Here is a 22,833-nt window from a genome sequence, read left to right as displayed (position 1 = left end):
ATCTAATTGCTCCGGCCAGGACTTCCAGTACTATGTTGAATAGGTAGGGGGAGAGTGGGCAGCCTTGTCGATTCCCTGATTATAGTAGGATTGCTTCAAGTTTCTCACCATTTAGTTTGATGTTGGCTATTGGTTTTCTGTTTACTGCTTTTATTATGTTTAGGTATGGGCTTTGGATTCCTGTTCTTTCCAAGACTTTTAACATGAAGGTGTGTTGAATTTTGTCAAATGCTTTCTCAGCATCTAGTGAGATGACCATGTGTTTTTTTCTTTGACTTTGTTTATATGGCAGATTACGTTGATGGATTTCCGTATGTTAAACCATCCCTGCATCCCAAACTTGAAGCCGATTTGATCATGGTGAATGATTGTTTTGATGTGTTCTTGGATTTGGTTTGCAAGGATTTTGTTGAGTATTTTTGCATCAATGTTTATAAGTGAGATTGGTCTGAAGTTCTCTTTCCTTGTAGGGTCTTTGTGTGGTTTAGGAACGAGGGTTATTGTGGCCTGGAAAAATGAGTTAGGTAGTGTTTCATCTGATTCTATTTTGTGGAATAGTTTGGATAGTATTGTTATTAGGTCGTCAATAAATGTCTGATAAAATTCTGCACCGAACCCCTCTGGTCCTGGGCTTTTTTTGGTTGGGAGGTTTTTAATGACTGCTTCTATTACTTTGGGTGTTATGGGATTATTTAGATAGTTTACCTGGTCCTGGTTTAACTTTAGTATCTGGTATCTATCTAGGAATTCAACCATTTCCTCCAGATTTTACAGCTTTCTGGAGTATAGGCTTTTGTAGTAGGATCTGATGATTTCTTGAATTTCCTCAGTTTCAGTTGTTATTTCTCCACTTTCCTTTCTGATTTTCTTAATTTGGATACTCTCTCTTTGCTCTCAAGTTAGTCTGGCTAAGGGTTTATCAATCTTGTTAATTTTCTCAAAGAACCAACTCTTGGTTTTGTTGATTCTTTCAATGGTTCTTTTTGTTTCTATTTGGTCAATTTCTACTCTGAGTTTGATTATTTCTTGAGTCTACTCCTCTTGGGTGTATCTGCTTCCTTTTGTTCTAGAACTTTCAGCTGTGCTGTCAAGTTGCTAGTGTATGCTCTCTCCAGTTCCTTTTTGGAAGCACTCAGAGCTATGAATTTTCCTCTCAGTGCTGCTTTTATTGCATCCCATAGGTTTGGGTATGTTGTGTTTTCATTTTCATTAAATTCTAGAAAATCCTTAATTTCTTTCTTTATTTCTTCTTTGACCATGTTATCGTTTAATAGAGCACTGTTTAGTTTCCATGTGTATATGGGCTTTTTGTTGTCTTTGTTGTTATTAAAGACCAGCCTTAGACCATGGTGATCTGATAGGATGCATGGGAGTACTTCAATTTTCTTATATCTATTGAGGCTTATATGGTCAATTTTGGAGAAGGTGCCATGAGGTGCTGAGAAGAAGGTGTATTCTTTTGTTTTAGGATGAAATGTTCTGTAGATGTCTATTAATTCCAATTGGTTCATAAACTCTGCTAGTTTCACTGCGTCCTTGTTCAGCTTCTGTTTCCATCATCTGTCCATTGATGAGAGTGGAGTGTTGAGGTCTCCCACTGTTATTGTGTGGGTGCAATGTGTTTTTGAGCTTTAGTAGGGTTTCTTTTATGAATATGGGTGCTCTTGTATTTGGAGCATATATGTTAAGGATTGAGAGTTCCTCCTGACAAATTTTCCCTGTAATGAGTAAAAAGTGTCCTTCCTTATCTTTTTTGATAACTTTTGGTTGAAAATCTACTTTATTCAATATTAGAATGGCTACTCCAGCTTGTTACTTGGGGCCATTTGCTTGGAAGGGTTTTTCCGAGTCTATTACTCTGAGATATTGTCTTTCTTTGTCTCTGAGATGAGTTTCCTGTATGCAGCAAAATGCTTGATTCTGCTTATGTATCCAGTCTGATAGCCTATGTCTTTTTATTGGGGAATTGAGTCCATTTATGTTAACAGATATTAAGGAATAGTGGTTGCTGTTTCCTGCTTTTTGCTTTTTAGGTAGAATTGTGCCTGTGTTTCTTTCTCCTTTTGGTTTTCTTGTTTAGGCATTTTCTTGTTTTTACTAGGATGTAGTTTCCCTTCTTGTATTGGTTTTTTCACCTATAAATCGTTGTAGTGCTGGATTTGTGGTCAGATATTGAGTAAATTTAGTTTTGTCCTGGAATATCTTGGTCTCTCCATCTATGATGATTGAGAGTTTTGCTGGGTATAGCAGCTTGGGCTGACACTTGTGTTCTCTTAGGGTCTGTATGATGTTTGTCCAGGATCTTCTAGCTTTCATAGTCTCTGTTGAGAAGTCGGGTGTGATTCTGACTGGTCTGCCTTTATATGTTACATGACGTTTCTTCTTACTGCTTTTAGTATTCTTTCTTTGCTTTGGGCACTTGGTGTTTTGACTATTATGTGTAGGGAGAAATTTCTTTTCTGGTCCAATCTATTTGGAGTTCTGTAGGCTTCTTTTATGCTCATGGTCATCTCATTCTTAAGTGTAAGGAAGTTTTCTTCTACAATTTTATTGAAGATATTTACTGTGCCTCTTAATTGATATTCTTCATCCTCTTCTATTCCTATTATCCTTAGGTTTGGTCTTCTCATTGTGTCCTGGGTCTCCTGGATATTTTGGGTTAGGAATTTTTTGGCTTTTGCATCTTCTCTGACTGTTTTTTCTGTTTTCCATGTTGTCTTCGGCCCCTAAGATTCTCTCTTCCATCTCTTGTAGTCTGTTGGAAATGCTTGCATCTGTGACTCCTGATTTCTTTTTCAGGTTTTCTACCTCCATGGTTGTCTCTTTTGTGTTTTCTGTATTGTTTCTATTTCCATTTTAAATTCCTTCTTCAATTCCTTCATCTCTTTGGTTCTGTTTTCCTCTAGTTCTTTGATTTCTTTGAGTGTTTTTCTTGGTTCCTCTTTAAAAGCTTCTATTTCTTTATGCTTTTCCTCCTGTTCTTGTTTAAAGATCTCTATCTCTTTCTTGAGGTATGATTTCAGGTCTGAGTCTTCTTTTTCTGGAGTGTTTGGCATTTTAATGTTTTCTCTGATGGGACAGCTGGGTTCTGGTGTTGCCAGGTTGTCTTGGTTTCCATTGGGTAAGTTCTTTTGCTTTTCTCTTGCCATCTTGTTTTCAGTGATTGGTTCCCATCTCTCCCATGTACCTTGCCTGTTTCCCTGGATCTCCGCTGTTCCTGGTGGACCACTCTGTAGTCTCTTAACTCGGATAATTGTTTGTATTGCTATGAAGATTTTAAAATCATGTACTCTCCCATGTGTCTATTGTTGCTATTATTTTCTGAACAATTGGAGTCATTTTCAGAGGATCTCTGCTATGTCTGTGTATTGAAATGTTTTCCTTCAACAGTTTTATAGTTTTAGGTCTTACTATTAAGGGTCTCTGATCCATTTTGAAATGATTTTGGGCAGGATAAAAGATATAGATCTAATATCATTCTTATATATGTGGACACCCAGTTTTCCTGGTACTATTTTGTTGAAGATGCTGACTTTTCTCAAGTGTATGTTTTTGACAACTGCTGTGTAACACTATTCCTAGAGAGATGTGAACAAGCATCCAATTACACCAAGGAGGAAACAAACAACAGACCTAAGTAACAATATCCAAGTCCAACTTGGTAAGTCAGTGAGGATATTGGATTACATAAAATGTATATATATGTAGAGGTCAGAAAAACAAATGCCACATGTTCTCTCTTAGTGTGGATGTTAGCTATGAACCTTTAGATATGTGTGTTTAAATAAGACATCTAGATCACATCTCTTCCTCCTAAAGCCCAGGCATCCTCATGAGTGAGAAGGCAGAAAGATTACAAGAGCCAGAAGTAGGAGGTTACTTCTGTGAAACAATGTTTTACAGACATAACAGAGCTATTGCACATATGCACTCAGAGCAGCTATGAAAGCATGCATAAGAGCTATGCAAGATCATGCTAGACACAACCCCAGCATGGATTAGAAAGGAGTTCATGAAGTCCCACCCCTAGCTAAAGAGCTAATACCAGCTGATGGTTTCTGGTATTTAGAGAGCCAATTTTCTCCAGGAATGCTGCTCCTGAGAGACTACCTGTTCTCTTTCATGTCTCTTCACCATGCAAACATTGGGAGTACTAAGTGGATTCAGTGGGATAAAAAGGAAGAACCCCTGAAATTGGAAATGAATAATGGTAGAGGGAATAGAGAATTGAAGAAGCATGAATGTGGGGTGGACTTAATCCAAACATATTATATACAAGTATGAAAATTTCAAATAATATAAAGGTATATATAAGTGGTTGCTTATAGCAACATATGCAATCACATTACCAAACGCTCACTCCCACAAGGTTGATAGTTCATGAAAACTGGAACCGTGGAGTTCTCCACACTACTTGATGTCACTTTGACGGGTCAAAGAGTCTCTCTTCTTTTGTGGCCTTTACTATTGATTTAAACTGGAGGAGAGCAGTATTCTGTGCTTCTGGTAAAATTTAGGAAACCTTGAAACTTTTGAGTTGTTTATTTCTTGAATCTTACTGAGTCTTCTTTTAGAAGTTTCTGAGTCCTACAGAGCCTCTTGCCCAAATGAAATGTTTCAACTTCTAGAATATTGCTGCATGACAACACCTTTGTCAAAAAATGGTGGTTGTGACAATGTGGGCTTATTTTTTCTTTTTATTGTATTTAATAAAGGTTTGTTCCTGCACCAGTTGCATGCTGGTTTTGTTGCTATGGCTCCGCAATATAACTTGAGATCAAGTTTTGTGATACCTCCAGCATTATTCTTTCGCCCTAGAGTTGTTTTGGCTACTCAAGATTATTTGTAATTCCATACAAATATCGGGGTTGTGTTTTCTAGGTCTGTAAATAATTCTGAATGTAATTTCTTTAAATTTGTAGAATGTTTTTGAGAATACCAACTTATGAATCACTGTCATATAATAAATACTATTTAAAGCCATGGACTTGGATAAGGCCAACAGGGAGAAAAAAAATGCTACAGTAGTACAAAAAATCTTGAACCAAGTCTTGGGTACTTAAAAGATGATTACTTCAATAGACAGTGATATAAACACCATGGAAACATACAGAACACCATGTATAAAAGCTAAGTTAAAGATGAGCTTAGCATAAGTAGGAGAGCATAAGTAATTCTTAGGAAGAGACAAATCCTAGACTGAATCCTAGGATTTCAACTGGAGAATCATGGAAGGTTTTTAATTTACAGAGAGTTTCAGCTTCTGATGCTATCTAAGTAGCTGCAACATATGACCACCATTTTCTTTATAACTATAAACATGAAATAAAATTTTGGTTGCAAACACATTTAATTCCAGGGAGCCAGAGGCAGATGGATCTATGAGTTTGAAGCCAGCCTGGAATACAGAGTGAGTTCCAGGGAAGCCAGAGGTATGCAGAGAAACCCTGTCTTTGACAAACAAAATAATCATCATCATCATCATCAACAACACCAACATCACCACCATCATCATCTTAGTAAAGGCACCAGAGAACAAACAATAACTGTCAAGTGCTGAATGGGTAAAGATCTGAAAAATACCAGCTCTCTGAGTTTCCATATTTATTAGCTTTTTGCTCAGATAAAAGTTCTGGTCAAAACAAGTAAAAAAAAAGTTTGCCAAACAAGATAGATGTAACTAGCAATATTTGCTGAAAACCCAGAAATCAGTTTATAGAGAAAAGTAGAAATCTCTAAGTGCTTTAAAGTCTATTTTAATTGCACCTAAATCTCTGGTAGACCCTGAAAATTCATGTGCATGGCAGAAGAAGAAAACCAGCTCTAGCTTAAAGATTTGGGTTAAAAGGTCGGCTGATGCTCAGTTTGGAATCTGAGTTCAGCCCAGGTCATTGCCTGTAAAAACAAACAAAAGAGACCAAAACTCCTTTGCAGGATCATAATGTAATCCAGACTCCCCAGGCATGTCATTTACAATATGTAGGATATAAACCATTATCAGTAGATAGTTGAATAGGAAAACATGACCCATGTTCAAGAAAAGTAATAAACAATGGAGAAAATGTTACAATAAACTTTCAAAAGGGAAATGTACTTACAGTGTATAAAGCTGAGGAGTTAACTCATTCTTTCATTCCTTAGGAGAATAAATCATTTAAGTCAGTAGATGAGATGAATTTGAGTAAACAAATACCAGAAGTAGGAGAACAACAAGGAAACTATCAATTAGCAAAAATATACTTTGTGGAAAACATAACTTGGCTATAGGATGAGAAATTCAGGTTAGGAATGTTCTATTTCAAATGTTAACATGATGTTCATAGACAGTATGGTAGAGTGTCAATATAGAGTCCCAAATACAAGATGGAATAGTTCAAAGCATCGGAGTGAAGTCTAAGAAAAATAATCTGGAGCCAGTCAATATGGATTACTGAAGCCTTTGGAAATTAGATTAGATTTGCAAAGCAGAATGTAGATATTTCAAAGATAACTTATGTGCAATAGTTAAAATGTACCATGATGCATAGTGCTTAGTGTTGTCAATTTAGACATGAATCTATGGGCATGCCCATGAAGGATTATTTTAATTATGTTTCCTTAATATGGAAAGACCCGTCTTAACTGTCTGAGAGACCATTCTCTGGGAAGGAAATCCTGCATTGCAAACATGTAGAAAACGAGAAGATCAGAAGTACTTACTGCTCTCTGTGGCCAGCTTCTTCAAGATCCTGTGGCCTTGCTTACCTGTCTCAAGATGGGCCATACCCTTGAATTGTGAGCCAGGATAAACCTTTTCTCCCTTAAGTTGCTTTTGTCAGAGTATCTTAGAAGGAAACAAATACAAATACATGTGCTTAAAGTAACAACACCCAGCTAGAAGATGTAACCCATGCCTATAATCCTGACAGAGACTCAAAGATTTCAAGTGTGAGGCTAGCTTGGACTACATAGTGAGATCCTATCTTTTTTTAAAAAAAAAAAAAAAAAAAAAAAGCATAACTCATGTATTTGGCCTAAAATTTCATAAAAATGAAAATTTGGACTGAATTCAGCTCTTTGATATACATCTATTCTGCTCTTTTGTAGGTAAGCTCATATATGTGTACAGTTAGCTGTCCAGACCTTAGCTGGGCACTCACACTTTTTTTGAGCTTCATCTAAGATGTCTTATCTCTACTTTCTCTACTATTTCTTCCCTGATTATTTCTGACCTAAGTGTATTCATGTGGATTCTAAGAAAGGAAACAAAAGGTGTGCAACATTGCTGCAGCTCAGGTTTGAAACCAGTACCACAGTACATTCATCACATTCCATTGGCTAAAGGTACTCATTAGGTTGACCCCTGTTTAAATAGCAGAAAATTAACTCTACCTGAATAGGAAAAAATGAAAAGTCACACTGCAAATTAGCATGGGGTCTTATGACAAAACTTTTCCTGGGAAGATGAGACACATTTATCTCCTCGCCCCAGAAAGGGAGCCCACGACAGACCAAAGTACAGATACCACCAAACGTCCAACTTAGTAAACCAATAAATTGTATTGGGGTCACTTAAAGGAATATGGGTAAATGGTAATTTATAGGCACAAAGATAACTCAAACACAGCTGAATCATCAAAGCCCACCCCAGCATGGGTGACAGCTCACAAAAGCTGGGAACCTGGAGCACCTTCAGGCAGCTCAACAAATTGCAGTGTCCTTTCCAAGTGACTCTAGTTTCAACATCTTTCAGGAAGATGAATGCCTGAATGGATTTTGCTTCTTCCAGGCAACTGGGCTGGTCTCAGAGATATCTTTGCAGCTTTCCTTCTTTGAGAGTCTTCTTTGAAGCCCCGTTTCTTATTGTTTACTCTTGTAGGGAGGGGCCTAGTGAATCTGGTCAGTTTCATGGAGTTCTTGAAGCTATTTTATAGTTGTTTACCTCCTTGCTTAAGGATCTCCCCTGCACATGGATAAGAGCTTAGTGTGTGATTTATAATCTGCCATATAATCAAGGACATAACTGGGATTTGCTTACTTGTGCTCATAAAACAGTATTCATGATTACCAAAAGAAGCAACCCATTTTCCAATGATGAATGCATAAATAAAATAGTCTGTTTATTATAAACAATATTACAAATCACAACTGGACAATGTGCAGAGAGTAAGCGTCTGTAGAATGTTCAACCACAGATGGGACATTTCTGTTATGTCATTCATTCCTCAGTGGGGAACTATTGACAGTTGGTGGCTTCTGGGGGAAGAAAAGGTCATTTTCTTTAAGGTTATGGCTCCTGGTAGGTCAAACATGTTTCAGTGGATGGCCCCAGACCCATGAGTATATGAGTCTCATAAACTGGAACACGTAGCTTGTTTTTTTTTTAAAAAGATACCAAGTCAGAAAGAGTTGGGGTGGACATGAGAGGAGTCAGAAGGAGGAGTAGGAGGTGATTATTCATGCATGTATGAAATTCTCAAACGATCCAGAAAAGATCCAGAGGGGCCTTGACTGCAAGAGCCTCTAGCCCTGGGAAGATTGGATGCACTACCCTCCTGGCACATGGATGTGTTCATCAGCCTGGAAACACTTCAATCCCCACAGCTTAGGAAAATGTAATGACTGCTTCATCATATATGCATGATTAGTTATTAACTCAATCTCCAGCCCCTCTCTTCTCCCTGGAGCATGGCAAGGATGAAAGCTCCAAGCTTCGAATCATACTCAGAGCCCACCAGAGTCACCTTATTACCACTCACAACATTACAAGAGTTTTAAGAGCTCTGTGTAAAGAATTAGGAGTAGACTGTGTGTGTGTGTGTGTGTGTGAGAGAGAGAGAGAGAGAGAGAGAGAGAGAGAGAGAGATGTTACAACATGCAATGGAGTTTTATTCAACCTTAAAAAAGGAAAGCCTATCACACACTGCAACATAGAAGAATCATGAGGGTGTTGCAGTAAATATTAAAAAAATAAAAATGCTTATATCTTTTTCAGCCCTGAGGTCTCACTCCTCAGGCACGACCCTGATACGGACCCCACGCACCTCTGGAGCCCAGTCTGAGCCACCAACATGGTCCAACTTGTCTGCGAAACTCCCTTCCCTTGGCGGTTTACTACCACCTGTTCTCTGCCTCTGTCCCAGGGTGTTTCTTTACCCCAAAATCCCACAGGCTCAACTGTACAGCCCGATAGCCTTTCATACAGGTTTATATATTCAACTCTCAATCCACAAACCCTCTATACAACAAGATTGCATCAAATAGACAAAGATACAAACTGCCCTTCTATATGAGATATCAAACCTGTAAAATCCTTAATGTTCATAGCTTTTTAACGCCAATCAATATCACCTGGGTCCAGCTGGTCCTTGGGAAGTTCCATGTCACCATGACCTTTTCCCTCCCTCTGACCTCCTCCGACCTCTCTGCCCTCTCTAATTCCCTTGCCCCGCCCAGTCACTGGCTTTCCTTTATTTTACTAATTAAAATGGGAAGGTTCAGTTAGAGTCAAGTGACTAGGCAGCCCTTCTTGGGGAAGTGGAATTAACATTAAAATACTAACAGCTACAGGACAATTTACATGAGGGTGTGGTGCTTAGCAGAAATAAACCAATCACAAAAGAAAAGGAAAATCATTTATTTGTCCAGTTACATAAGGTATCTAAAGTAGACAAAATCCCAATGACAGAAAGTATTATGATAGCAACCAGAGCCTGAGGTGAGGGGGAAATGGGGAGTTGTAGTTGTTTGCTAGGTGTAGAGTTTCAAGCTCTGCAAGGTAAAAAAACAAACAAACAAAAACAATGTTCTGTAGATTTTGCAGCAGTGTGAGTTACTTAAGACTACTGAACTGTGTTGTGCACCTTAAAATGATTAAGTTGGCAAATTTTGTATGACATTTTTGTCACAAAAATAGAATATTAAAAGACTAGATTGTACATGATCTATAATTCGGTGAAAGGAAAAGAAATATAAAACCAGAGGAAACAATTTCTTTTTGCTATGTCTGAAACGAATGAAAACCAATCTACCAAGTGGCGTTGGAAATTGGCTTCAATTCCTGTAGCTTTACATAGCAATGTCAGATAAAGAACAAAATGTATTCTTTGCTTACAGAGTAAAAAGGAGAGCTAGCTCATCTGGCCTTCATCTTTCTAGGCTAGGGGTCACATCAACTATCCTATTTTCCACACTTAAAATATCTGGTGGAAACTCCAAACCCAAAAACATACTATTTTCTCATTTTTCTAATACCTGTCTATGCGAAAATACTTTATTTTTATCTTGGTTTATGGAAAAATATTGTGGATTTTAAGGAATTAGATGAGATTTTCATTAAGAATGCATCCTTTGGCCATAGATCAGAGCTAGTGAGAAATGCTTTGAAAGGCAGGCCAGAGTCATCAAGGGCCTAACCTTCAGAAGTAGTGTCAGGGTAGAGGGTGGGGAAGAGGAAAGAGGGAGGGGGAGAAGAGAGGAACAAGAGACTATCTTACAGTTACAGAGGCTAGAGCTGTGAGATCAAGGTAACACACAGAATCTAAGTCCCTCTGAAAGCCATAGGAAACTCTTCTTAACCCTTCCTTAGCTTCTGGTGCTTTGACATTCCTTGGCTGGCAGAGGCACCATTTCAGTCTTCCTTTGTTACATAGCATTCTCCCCGAGCTTCTCTTTAACAGAGCAATCTTCTTATAAACACACCGGTTATATTGGATTAGAGGACCACCCAATTATAAATGGCCTCACTCTAATTCTTTACACCTGTAAATTACAGTTTTACCAAGTATGGTCACATTCTAAAGTAGGAATTAGGAATTCAGTATCATTCTGTACAATAGCATAATTCAACCCTTACCAGTTGTCTAAACTTATAGGAAAGTTTTTCATGACTGCAATTTCAAAATACCTGTTTTTTTAAACATTTTATTGGGAAGGGAACACAGGAAAACATTCTACCATTGACCAATATCACCAGTCATCAACAAAATATTATATTCCCCTTTGGAAACAGTAAAATATTTTCTGTTTTTCTAAATGTCATTTCACAAATTTTGCAAAAAAACAATTTAAATGTACTCAATTTTATTAGGTGGGGTTAATTACTTTTTCAAATAAAGCTATTTATAGAATCAATGCCTTATTTAGCAAACAACTTTAAGTTATGTTCAGGTTTTTAGAAGAATGTTTTTGTTATTCATAACCCCAAGGCATTTTTATTACCAATTATCTGTTTAAATAAGTTGCTGAAATTATAATCAATGTGATTTCTTGGTGAAAATGTACTCCCTTCATAAATAGCATACTTAAATCAATCCCCAGTTTTCCTAGCAACAGATCTGATCTAACACTGCTTCACTTACACAGTTTTGTGATTAAAGTTGCATATTTCTGAAGCAGAGATATTTGGGATTTGGTTAATAGCCACAGAGTAAAATTCCATTTAATTCCATGGTATCACTTCCAGTTGAGCACCAGTTATGGGATAAGTTAAAATCCAAATCTCTTCAAAAAAAAAAAAAAAAGCCCAGAATTTTTCTTAAAGTTATCTTCCTAATTTCGAACTCAATTTTACATTCAAAAGAATAAACACAAACTTTAAAACGACCATAATGACAGCCACTTGCTAAAACCATAGTTTTATAATATTTAGGTATTTCTTTTTCTTTGCCTTGCTTTTTTAAATTTCCTTTTTGTAAACAGTGATGAATAGAAAACGGTGGTCCTTGGGGTTTTGCTTCAAAATTGTTTGTGAACCAGAAAAAAATGAGAACCACTGTTCTAACCAAGCACAGTAAATTGATAGTTATAAAAACAGAAATGCTGGCTTCTGAAGGAACACATTATACTGTGATTTTTTGCTTAATGTTAAAGCAGCCATTTTTTAATATTGGTTTGAAAATGAAGTTTGAATGTATTACCTTCCTCTTATGAATTAGTGTTTATAGACAAGAACATTTCGAGGGTCTTTTCTGCTCTAGTCAAAAACTGAAGGGGGAACAGGAGCTTATTAATGCTCCAAGAATGGTTTTTCAGTCTCTTGTCAAGTCTCAAAGCCTCATAATTCTTTCCCTTCAAATGATTCCAAAACAAAATGACACCTCCAAGGATTAAACATTTTGGAAAGCAATAAAAGAAGAAAACATTAAAGCGTGCCTGACGCACACTCCATATTTCCCTCTCCCCTTGTTCCCTCCCTGCCCCCCCCCCACCAGCTCCACTCCTGTTCCCTCCATAAGTATGAGTCAGGTACTGTTAACTTTGAATCAGGCATTTGTTAGTTTCTTTTGAGCATTCTATAAACAGATTTTGATCATAGCCTATGAGGCAACTGACCTGTAATCATTTGCATTTCAACACATGTAGCTCTGAACACTGAAGAGCCAGTTACCCTACCTGCTCTTTTATTTGAATCCCACAGGAAGTTACTCACAGTACCTTTTTTTTTTTTTTAGTAGTCTGAGAGCTCTAAAGAAATAGATAGCACCGCAATAAAATGCTCACTCAACAAATGGAAAGAGATAACTTTCAAGAGTTACATTAGGTATTCAAGAATACTACCTTTCTGAAATGGGTAACAAAAGCTCCATTTACTGAAGGCTTTCTAATGACAATGTTAATGACATGCTTAGTAGACATGACTCCCATTTCATCTTCCCAAGCATCCTATGAGAAGAGCACTATTATTATTTCAGATGAGGAAATCAAAGCTTATTTTGCAAATAGCCGTTAAGCAACTATCACATGCCAATGTTTTTAAGAAAAATGAAGCTTAGAGAGAGAAATGAGTCTGAAATTTAGGTATGAGCCTGTTTCTACTCTTATCATGACCCCATCCTGCCTTCGTGGAAATAATGCCAAATAAACTGTTCCCTGGGCTAGACAGATGGCTCAGCAGATAAAGCATTTGCTGCACAAGCATGAGAACCTGAGTTTGAATTCTAAGAACCGATATAAAAGCTGCCACCATTCCATAGTAGATACATAAGAATCCCTAGAAACTCAAAGGCCACCTTTCCTGGCACACACATGTGGGGAAGAACAAAGAAAAGATCCTGCTTTAAACAATGAGGAAGGCAAGGACCGCAGACACATGAGGTTTTCCTCTGACATCCACACATGTATGCCTACAGTCACACATGTGAACACAAACAAATTTGAAAAATTAAGAATTTATTTATTATACATGAGTACACTGCTGCTGTCTTCAGACACACCAGAAGAAGGCATCAGATTCCATTACAGATGGTTGTGAGCCACCATGTTGCTGCTGTTGCTGGAAGCTTTACCCAGGACTTCTGGAAGAGCAGTCAGTGCTCTTAACTGCTGAGCCATCTCCCCAGCCCCAATAAATAAATTTTCTAAAAGGAAGAATCCCATCAATTTGTATTGTAGACTAGCTTTGTCCTTGTTCGTCACAGAATTTATTAATACTTTTCATCATGTTATTGAACTTTCTATATGGAGAGGAATCTAAGAGAAAAGTCTTACGTTTCCAAATATTTGAATTTTCTCGAATAAAATAAAATATCCAGAAGTCTCTGATTCTGGAGTGCCAAAACTAGGGGTGGATACCATTCCTGGCCTTAATAATGTTTTTATTTCAGAAGTTTCAAAAAAGTCATATACATGAACGATACACTACCATACATTTTGTTAAACTCTTGTCTTATGTGATGCATGGTAGGAGCCTGAATCCTTCTGTGAAAAAAGAAAGTGTATAGTGCTTGTTTACCCGTTTTTCTTGTGAAAATGGACATACTTTGAATAACATAAAAGGAAAAGCCTTCTCCTGGACGTAACAGGGATTGTGCTTTGTGAATTTGCTATACTAGTAGCAGGCCCATGTGTACAGAACTGGGACTTCGAGTGGCAGTGGCACCATGAGCCACAGTTAATCTTGTTGTGACTTTTCCAGACTGAGGTAAACTCTTTCCTTTGACAAATGAGATGTGCATTAAGAATCATTTCTTAAAAAAAAAATCTTAGAAACTTAGTTTAAATTTTCTGCTCAGGTTTGCTGATTCCTCAGCTATTTTGTTTCAAGTAATAACTTTCTAGTATTTTGGATCTGGAGACATAAGGTAGAGAGATTAGGAGATAAATGAATCAATATTTTATGCTGGTTCTACACAGATGAGGGGAGACAGAGAGGGGGAGGGAGGGAAGGAGGGAAGGAGGGGGGGAAGCAGGAGGGGGTGGGGAAGGGAGAGTAAAGGGAGAGGGAAGAGCACAGAATATGAAGCTCTGACTTCAAGGTTGTAGGACTCTTTTTATGAATGTAGGTGTTCATAAAAGAGTTGATGTTAAAAGATAATTCTAGATCAGTGCTATCTTTTAGAACGATAGTGTGACGCTTAACCAGAAATGACATAAGCAAGAATGAGTTTATATGTTTTAAAGGTAAGGTCAGAAGTCAGGCATGGGGGTGACTGCATACCAATAATCCCAGTACTCAGGGAACAAAGGTAGGAGGATCAGATTTTTGAGGCCAGCCTGGGGTAGGTGATGAGATTCTGTCACTAACAAATCAAAAGTGAGCTTAATATAATGAAATTTGATTAACACAAGAGAGTCATAATATTATCTCAATGTACAGTCCATACAAAAGTATTGATGAGATATTTTATATGCTTTTCTTAAGATACAGCACACCAGCTCATCTTGTTTCGTTTGTTTGCTTACTTCTTTGTTTTTTCGTTATTGGACAAAGAGTTTCCCTGTGTAGCCCTGGCTGACCTGGAAGTCATTCAGTACCCCAAGCTGGCTTCAAATTCAGATATCCCCCTGCTTCTGCCTCCCAAGTGCTGGGATTAAAGGCATGTACCACAACCACCTGGATATTGTGACACACCTGAATTTGGACCAGCATAGCTCAGTAATTACATAAGGCTAGTGGTTTGCAGTCTTCCCAGGTTGGGAGAGAGGAGCCAACTGTTCTTTGAACAGTAAGAATTTAAGAGTTCTTTGGAAAAACAAAAGTAATCTTGTTCAAGGCAGCATCCGCTACTGTTTCAAAAACCTGTGTTCTTGCTGTCCCCTCTTTCTTGGTACCTGCTGGAAACAGGACTTCTAAAAGGCAAATATGTCTCAAAAGCTGCAATGCACAGCCATTTTGCTGACTACAAAAGAGGTCGCCAGAACCAGAGAACACTTTGACTCTTCTTAAAATTGAAGGTGTTTATGCCCAAGATGAAACTGAAATGTAATCAGGCAAGAGATGTACTTGTGTGTATAAAGCAAAAAACAAAACAAAACAAAAAACATATTGGTTATTGGGTCCTGGAGACCAACTGAACAAAGCCAGAGTAATCTGGAGAAAGGTAACCTGGGCCCATGGAAACAACTGTATAATTTATGCCAAATTCCAAATTTCAAAGCAACCTTCCTGCTAATGAATGCCATCGGACACAGATTGTGTGATGCTGTTCCCCATCTTGGATTTACACTAATGAAAAACAAAAGTGTAAAGGGGATGGGGCAGGGATAAATATTGTACTCTTAGTCAAATTTTCCTAAATTATCCAAGCAAAGAGGATTATTGCACTACTTTTTGATCTTATTAAATAAACGGGGGAAATGCTGCTCACCCATCATTTTTTTTTCTTTCCTTTTGGGGCAAAAAAAAGAAGGAGAATTGTATTTTTCTAAATCAGTTCCCAGTTTAAGTTGATCCTATGTTCAAGAAGACATCTGTGGTAGGGGTGTTTGAACCCATGCTTAGCAGTCAATCCCACAATTGTCCTTAACCGTGTTTACTAAGTTATTCCAGGCAAGGTCTGATGCTACTAGCCTATATTCCCAGCTACTTGGTAGTTCGAGGCAGGAAAATTACAAGACTTGATCTTAACTGGAAGACTCAGTAGGAGCATGGCTCTGAACAAAGCAAGGGGGTGGGGAAGGTTTGGGGATATAACTCAGTGGCAGAATGCTTGCATGTGGTGGGTGAGGCCCCAAGAAACTACAAAAAATAAAATTAAAAATGAACTACTCTAGTTTGTTTTCAGGGTAAACAGAAACCAGCAAAAGTTGGTTCTGGAAACAGCACACAGCATGCTTTGCTTTTATTTTTTTAGTTATATTAATTTATTTGTTGCATGCGTGTGTGCCTATGTGCACCAGCTGGATATCATAGGACAACTTCTAAAAGTAAGTTCTCTCCTTCCACCATTCTTGTTCAGGGGATCAAAGCTTAGCAGCAAGTGTCCTTACCCATTAAACAAACCACCTCGCTGGCTCAAAATGCTTATTTTATATGCTTTCTATGGGGTAATTTGTGCCTGAGAGTGTTTGGGCACATAACTTAGGCATTCTGTGTATAAATGCATATACATATAACTCCATTTTGTCAAACTTCCGTGAGCACAGTTTTCTACATCAAGATGGTGCGATCAACTAACTTGAATTGGGGTCCTGGTTGTACTTGCAGCACCCAAATCAAATATGGTGAAAAGCATCTCCACGTGCCTCTCTCCTCCAGTTTATTCTGAGCCTGCCTAGTTGTTGTTTAACGAGATCTGTCCCTGAGTTCAAGGCTGAGGGGAGTGGGCTCACAGCAAGAATTTCCGGCTGCCCTCCTTAAACAGTTGGAGCTTTCATCAGATGCGGCTCCCAGGCCTGGAGGGGCACACTGCAGATGGCAGCAAAAAGAGCTCAACACCTGTCTCTGTCGGACCAGGCAAGAAACCTTGCACAGCCCGCATGGCCCTGGCAAGCTTGGTGTGGGTTTGTAAGGTCATTCTCCCACCTGCCTAAGGGAGGGAGGCGGGGACACTCCAGGTGTCTGGATCCTGGGATGATTAAAGGAAACTGTTAAAAGGCTTGCGGGGAGAGCACAGCGGGGGGACGCGCTGTGGTAGCCAAGCGTGGGAGGCTAGAGATGCCTCCCTCCAGGCCTGGGGGACTGGGGAGACAAGCTGGCCGCTGGCTGGCCAGAGGTGTGTGTGTGTGTGTGTGTGTGTGTGTGTGTGTGTGTGTAGAGGAACTGGCTAGAGATTTCCTTGTGTGTGTGTGTGTGTGTGTGTGTGTGTGTGTGTGTGTAGACAAGCTGGCTAGAGATTTCCGTGTGAGTGTGTGTGTGTGAGTGTGTGTGTGTTTCTTTCTGAGGCAGGGCGGCTAGCCAGGGGCCGCAGTAGCTTTCCACTCAGCCCAGCGACTTTTACACATCCCAGACATACTCAGCGCGTCTAAGCAGCAGGCTGGAGAACCCAGGACTGAATCCCGGAATCCACTCAGAGCGCCCAGGCCTTAATTCTCAAACTCGTATAATTCTGTGGCTCCCTAGCCGACTGAAGATTGGGTTCCCTTAACCTAGGGCTTCCTCTTCTTGGGCAGGAGGAGGAGTCACAACCTCCCCTCCCTTTCTCCTTCGCCTACGACCAGCTTGATTTAAAAAAAAAATCTAATCTTTTATTTAAAGTCAAAGGAGGAGCAGGAACCCCGCGCTCCTGCCTAGAAGATATTTTTACTAACTCCTTAATCTCTGCCAAGAAGGGCAACCTTAAGGAACCTCTGTTTTCTTTTAAGATTTAGGTAGCAAGGGAGGGGTGTGACAGTCTGGGCTCTATGCACTTGGGAAGCTTTATTAGGGCGGGGGTAAGGGTGGGACGAAAAATGTCCAAAGTACTAAACACTGAACACGAGAGTCAACTTGAAAAGCTTTGAATCAAATTGGGAGCCGAACCTACACGAGCTAGCCCCCGGGAACGAAGCTTCTTGGGTCCCCGTCCAAGCAGGAGGAAAGGGGTCAGGTGAATACCCAGCTTGTAACCCTGAAGAAGGAAAGGCTCGGACCAGGAGGGGATATACCCATAGCCTAGGCGCGCCCACGCGCACCCCTGGAGGAGAAAAGCCGAAAAGACAGCTCCTGCCTCCGCCCGGGGTTGCTAACACGGGACTGCGCCCCCAGTGCCTTTCCTAGCTTCTCCAGCTGAGCAAGAACCCCTCTGCTCTCCGATTCTCAACTAGTCCCCAAGCTGCTAGGACTTGTGGCAGTTAAAGGCACCAGCCCCTCGTCCTCCCTGCATAGCAGACTTTTCCCCCAACCCCATCTCCCGCCAACGCCCCCAAATCTTTTGGGCTCGCCCTTCCTGAAAGTAGGCGAGGCCCAGAAGCTGAGGCTGGGGAGAAGGAGGAGGAAGGGGTGGGGGGGTGGGGGGTGGGGGGGTGGGAAAGGGGCGGGGCGGGACGGCGCGGCCAGGGGGCGTGTCTTGCACTAACCCAGCCCCCGAGTGCGCGCGGTGGTGGTGGCGGCCGCCCAGCCTCGTTCTGAGAGACAGGTATCGCTTAGACGCCATGTTGTGAGCGGAAGTGGGGGAGCGCGCGGCCGTCGCTGTTCTGCTGGGTTCGGGCGCGGGAACCGGCGGGGAGGGGAGGTGGGGGGCGGAGCCGTAGTCCGGGCGGCGGAAGGAGGAGAGGAAGAAAGGGGCGAGCCCTGGTGCCTGGTGGCGGTGCAAGGCTCTCACTCCGAGTGCGGGCGGCTGTGGCCAGGCGCTGGGCGTTCGGGTGGTCAGTGTCGGCGTCGAGCTCGCTCTCGGGAGCCGCGGCTGCTCTGCTGCTGCTTCTCGACTCTGCGTTGGGCTCCAGTGGCGAAGGAGCCGGGCCGGCTGTGGGGCGGGTAGGGAGGGAGGAGGCGGTGAAGGCGGCGGCGGGCCGGGGAGGGGGGAAGATGCCGCTGGCGCAGCTGGCGGACCCGTGGCAGAAGATGGCTGTGGAGAGCCCTTCCGACAGTGCTGAGGTGAGTGCAGCCGTGCGGTAGGGCAGGCGCGCCCCTTCCCCACGCCCCCGCCGGCACTAGCTCTCTTCCCCGGAGCTGCCCCTTAGACCACCTTCTCCGGCTCACATCTTGTTCCCGGTGCGGGATTCTGCTTTGGGTCGTTGGGCTTTGCCGATCTGTCTAGTCCTCCTTCCCGCACCCTCACCTCTCCCTGCTTTTGGGGTGGGGGGGGCTGCCGGTGTGGCGGCGTGTGGGGTTTGGAGTGGGCGCTGAGGCTTTGCAAAGAGCCTGTTTTAATCAACTTTGCGTGGGGGAAGCAGGAGGCAAAGCCGGAGCCGGCGGCGGGGAGTTGGGAAGTTTGGCCCTGCCGGCTCTAGGGGCTTCTCTGGAATCTTAGCGACTTTGGGTTCGGTTCACCAGGAGCCAAGACTGAGTCTGCCTCGGGAGAGGGTGCACGCAGGGCAGTGTAGCGAGCCTTGAGGGTTTTGAGTAAGGGGTACAAGACTGAGAGACACCCCCCCTCCACGTCAATCTGCCGCAGCGCTCTCTGCTGCTGCTGCAAAAGAAAAACGGAACGCCTTGGGTCCCCTACTCCCAGATTTTTGAGGTCACTGAGTTGGAAGACCCCGAGTATAACTTTTGCTTCCTGTTCGCGGAGGTGAGCGGGTGAAATTCAAGGAGATCTGTGGATGCTGTAAAAGGGCTATCTGATTTTCCTCTCCTGGGATCTGGTGATGGTCCCTGAGATACCCACCCCAGTGTCAGAAATCCAAACTGTATACCCAAACAAGGCAAAACAGAATTTCCGCGGACGCGTCCCAGCACTGAGCTTTTTGCAGTCGCCCCTGTCCCAGAATCAACCGGAGATCTAAGAAAATAATGCAGACAAGATTCATTCCAGGGTATCAGCGCTCCTCTCCAGAGTGGAAAATCAGTTCCTGATGGTGGCGCGTCTGTGATTCTTCTTTCTTGACTTTTCCCTGCCTTCTATCCTCGCAGCGGACTTTAGGGGATTACAGAATGATAGGCTGGGTGTGTGTAATAGTTACTGAGCGAGTGACCCCATTTCTGGAAAGCATGACTGAAACGCGGGGGTGGAATGGGGCAGGCTCCGATGAGTGGTGTACTTGGCGGCAGCCACTGCCCCCATCTGCCTCCGCAGTGTGAGAGGTGGGTAGGGTTACTGGTTACGTCAGTAAAACTCCGGCTCAGTTTGGTGTGAGATACAGGACACTGACATTCTCCAGGAGGGGGAAGGTGAAGGGAGGGGGGAGATGGAGGGAGGGGGGGAAATCCATTCAGATCCTTTTTCAAATTTTTCTCCTCAGTCACCTCCACTACCATATAAAAATATTTACTTGTTCTTAAATGCAGGAAGAGTTTAATAAAGCTTACAAGTCCATGCTTAATAATTTATTACTGAATAATGCTGTTCTAAAATAGCAAAGACATAGATAGGTATATGTTACTTGTTTTTTAATGGAAAAGCTAGTGTAAAAAAGGAACCCGGTTTTTTTAAGACTGGCAGAATACAAGAATTTTACTTGAATTTAGAGCCAGTATGATACTATAAATCTTTAATAAGAAAGTTAAACTTAGAATGCTTAACCGTCATTTAAATGGGCAGTGTGGAAAATAGTATGGTAAGGGAGCCTCTTCCTTTTTTTCCTAAAAGAAAATTGCATTAAAAAAATACAGATATAAAGGTGGTTAAAATTGCTAAACATGTGGGGAAAATGTATTTGTTTATAATAATCTGCTTTCTATTTTAGTTTCCCCCCCCCCCTTGGTTTTCTGAAATAGCCCAGGCTCTTCTGGAACTCACTATGTAGCCCAGGCTGGCATTGGTCTCACAGAGATCCACCTGCCTCTGCCTCCCAAGAACTGGGATTAAAGTTGTGCACATTCATGCCTGGCTATGAGTATGCTTTTTAAATATACATAATAATAATTATGATTCAAAATGGTTCCACTGATATATTTCAAATGATTTATTAAAGCTATACCTCAACAAATTGCTTTTGAATAGCTTGTTTAAATGTTACTCCACATTTTTCCTTGGCATGTGGCAATGTGCACGGAGAAATCATCTAAAATTCTACTTTATTTTTTTCAGTATAGTATGCATTTAGATAAGGTACAAGCCTACTTATTTAGCATCTACTATATGGAAAAGTACTTCGTTTAAGATGCTGTTTCATCCTGTAACCTAGCAGGGAGTGTTGTGGGCCCCATGTTTACAGATTAGGAAACTAAATTCACTTGTTAAGAGCACAAAGATTATAAATCGTAAATTGTAGAACCATAATTTGAAGCCAGGTACATACAAATTGTATGCTTTGCTTTATGTTGGAATAGGCTCTTCAGATCATTTGTAAAACGAGTCAAAGTGTAGACATGCTCCTAGTTTTGTATTTATGTATAAAAATACAAGATCTGATTTGGCATAGCCTTAATATATATACTATGTGTGTATCAGCATCATGTTTTCAAAAGCCTGATGGATAAGATTCCACAAATTTTAATTTCTGAAGTTTTCTTGCTGTTCTGGCAATAAAGTATGTCAGAGCCAGGGGTTGCTTAGATTAAAAGTAGACTCTAACAAATTGCCTTTAGATACTGTTTCCTTTGGTTGTTAAGGTATTTGGAGTAAATTACTTCTGATCTGATTTTCCAATACTGAAAGCAGTTAGAGAAGAGTTGAGTTTTCATAAAGAGGTCTAATATTGATACCCATTATTATGCCAACCTCTCTTCAGTAGATTCACATGAGGGAATAATTGTATTTTACCAGAGAAACATCAGGGTTTCTAAAGAAATATTTACTTAAGCAAATGCATCAGAAATTTTCTCTCCATGCTAAAATATTTTAGGGTTGGTCTATATAGGATTGCATTTATGGTCTCATTGCTAGTTAGACTGAGCTCTTGAAAACAAACACTCTTATTTCTCTGAATCCTCAGCAGTTAACACAATGCCTGGCACATACATATTATGAACTCAATAAATGTCTGCTAAATGAACCATGAAGGTCGAGAATAGGGTGCTTATGATTTTTATCTCTGTTCTTATCATTTTAATTCCTCATTGAAATATGAACAATTTTAGAAGATCTGAGTGCCTCTAAAAACAGACAGTTTCTTATTCCTTCACACCAGCCTTTCTGCTTTAAGACCTCACACAAGTCTCATGGTGTTCAAAACAAAAGAAAAACCAAACCCTTGTGGTTGAACTCAAACAGGGTCATAGCATGATAGGCTAGAACTAAGCCAAATGTTTAAGGCAAATTGAGGAGAATGAAGTACTGTATAAGCAAAGTGAGGCTTATTAGAAGATTAAAAAAATCAAAATCACTTCCTAAATAACTAGATGAATTTGGAAATCCTTAATGGATTACTTAAAGTTACAAGTACCTTTTTTGATATTGGACTATTTAGGGGGTAGATATCAAGGAATTATGGTTCTGCAAATCCATGGCCACTGCTGCCAGCGACAAATATCACTAGATGACAAGGCTAACTTAAAGTATATGGTTTTCCTTAATTGCAGTGGAATTTGGATAAATGCTAATCTAAATAGAAACAATGTACAAAGTAATGAAATAAAGGATAATTTTGCTCTTTAAAATGGTCACAATGCAATGTATTGTGTATAATATAAACAATGTTTTTGTATAGTGTGTTGCATAGAAATAGTCACCTGACTTACTTTAAAAAAACAAGTGCCTAAGAGGCACTGAAAAAATACTATATTTGATAGAAAAAGACAAGAACTTTGTACTGTAGCTAATCTTTAGTGAATGTGGAGCCATTTTAACCTCAAAAAATTATGCAGTAATCCTTAGTGTAATATAGCATAAAGTTTCTACAGTGTTTTTAATGTATTATATAGGGTTCTTAAGTCTCATCCGTTGGGAAAATGTTTTATTCATCTATGACAGTGACTTTGAACATATTTTATTAGGTTCTTTTCTGCTTCCTGTTTCATTTTTACCACTTTGCAGGGTTGTTTTATTCTTTTTAATTGTACCCAAGTGAAGATCAAAGGCAAGGACAGGTACTACTTCATATTAACTGTCAAGTCCCTGTGACACATTACTGAATAATACTTCATCGTTTTCAATAACTCCAGTTTTTGAAAAT

The 22,833-nt window shown here is 40.4% G+C and overlaps 1 protein-coding gene across 1 annotated transcript in view; it reads left to right on the top strand.

Moving 5' to 3' along the window:
- Window positions 1–18,632: 18,632 nt before the first annotated feature.
- The window catches only part of RPS6KA3 (ribosomal protein S6 kinase A3), a 98,364-nt gene continuing 94,163 nt past the window's right edge, over window positions 18,633–22,833 (top strand). Inside the window, 1 exon segment of the mRNA XM_080910520.1 lies at window positions 18,633–18,712. Within this exon segment, the coding sequence (XP_080766646.1) occupies window positions 18,644–18,712 (69 nt within the window). The 5' untranslated portion in view covers window positions 18,633–18,643.

The sequence above is a fragment of the Micromys minutus genome (assembly GCF_963924665.1).
Source record: "Micromys minutus genome assembly, chromosome: X".
NCBI lineage: Eukaryota > Metazoa > Chordata > Mammalia > Rodentia > Muridae > Micromys > Micromys minutus.
This window is presented reverse-complemented; position numbering and strand designations above follow the sequence as displayed.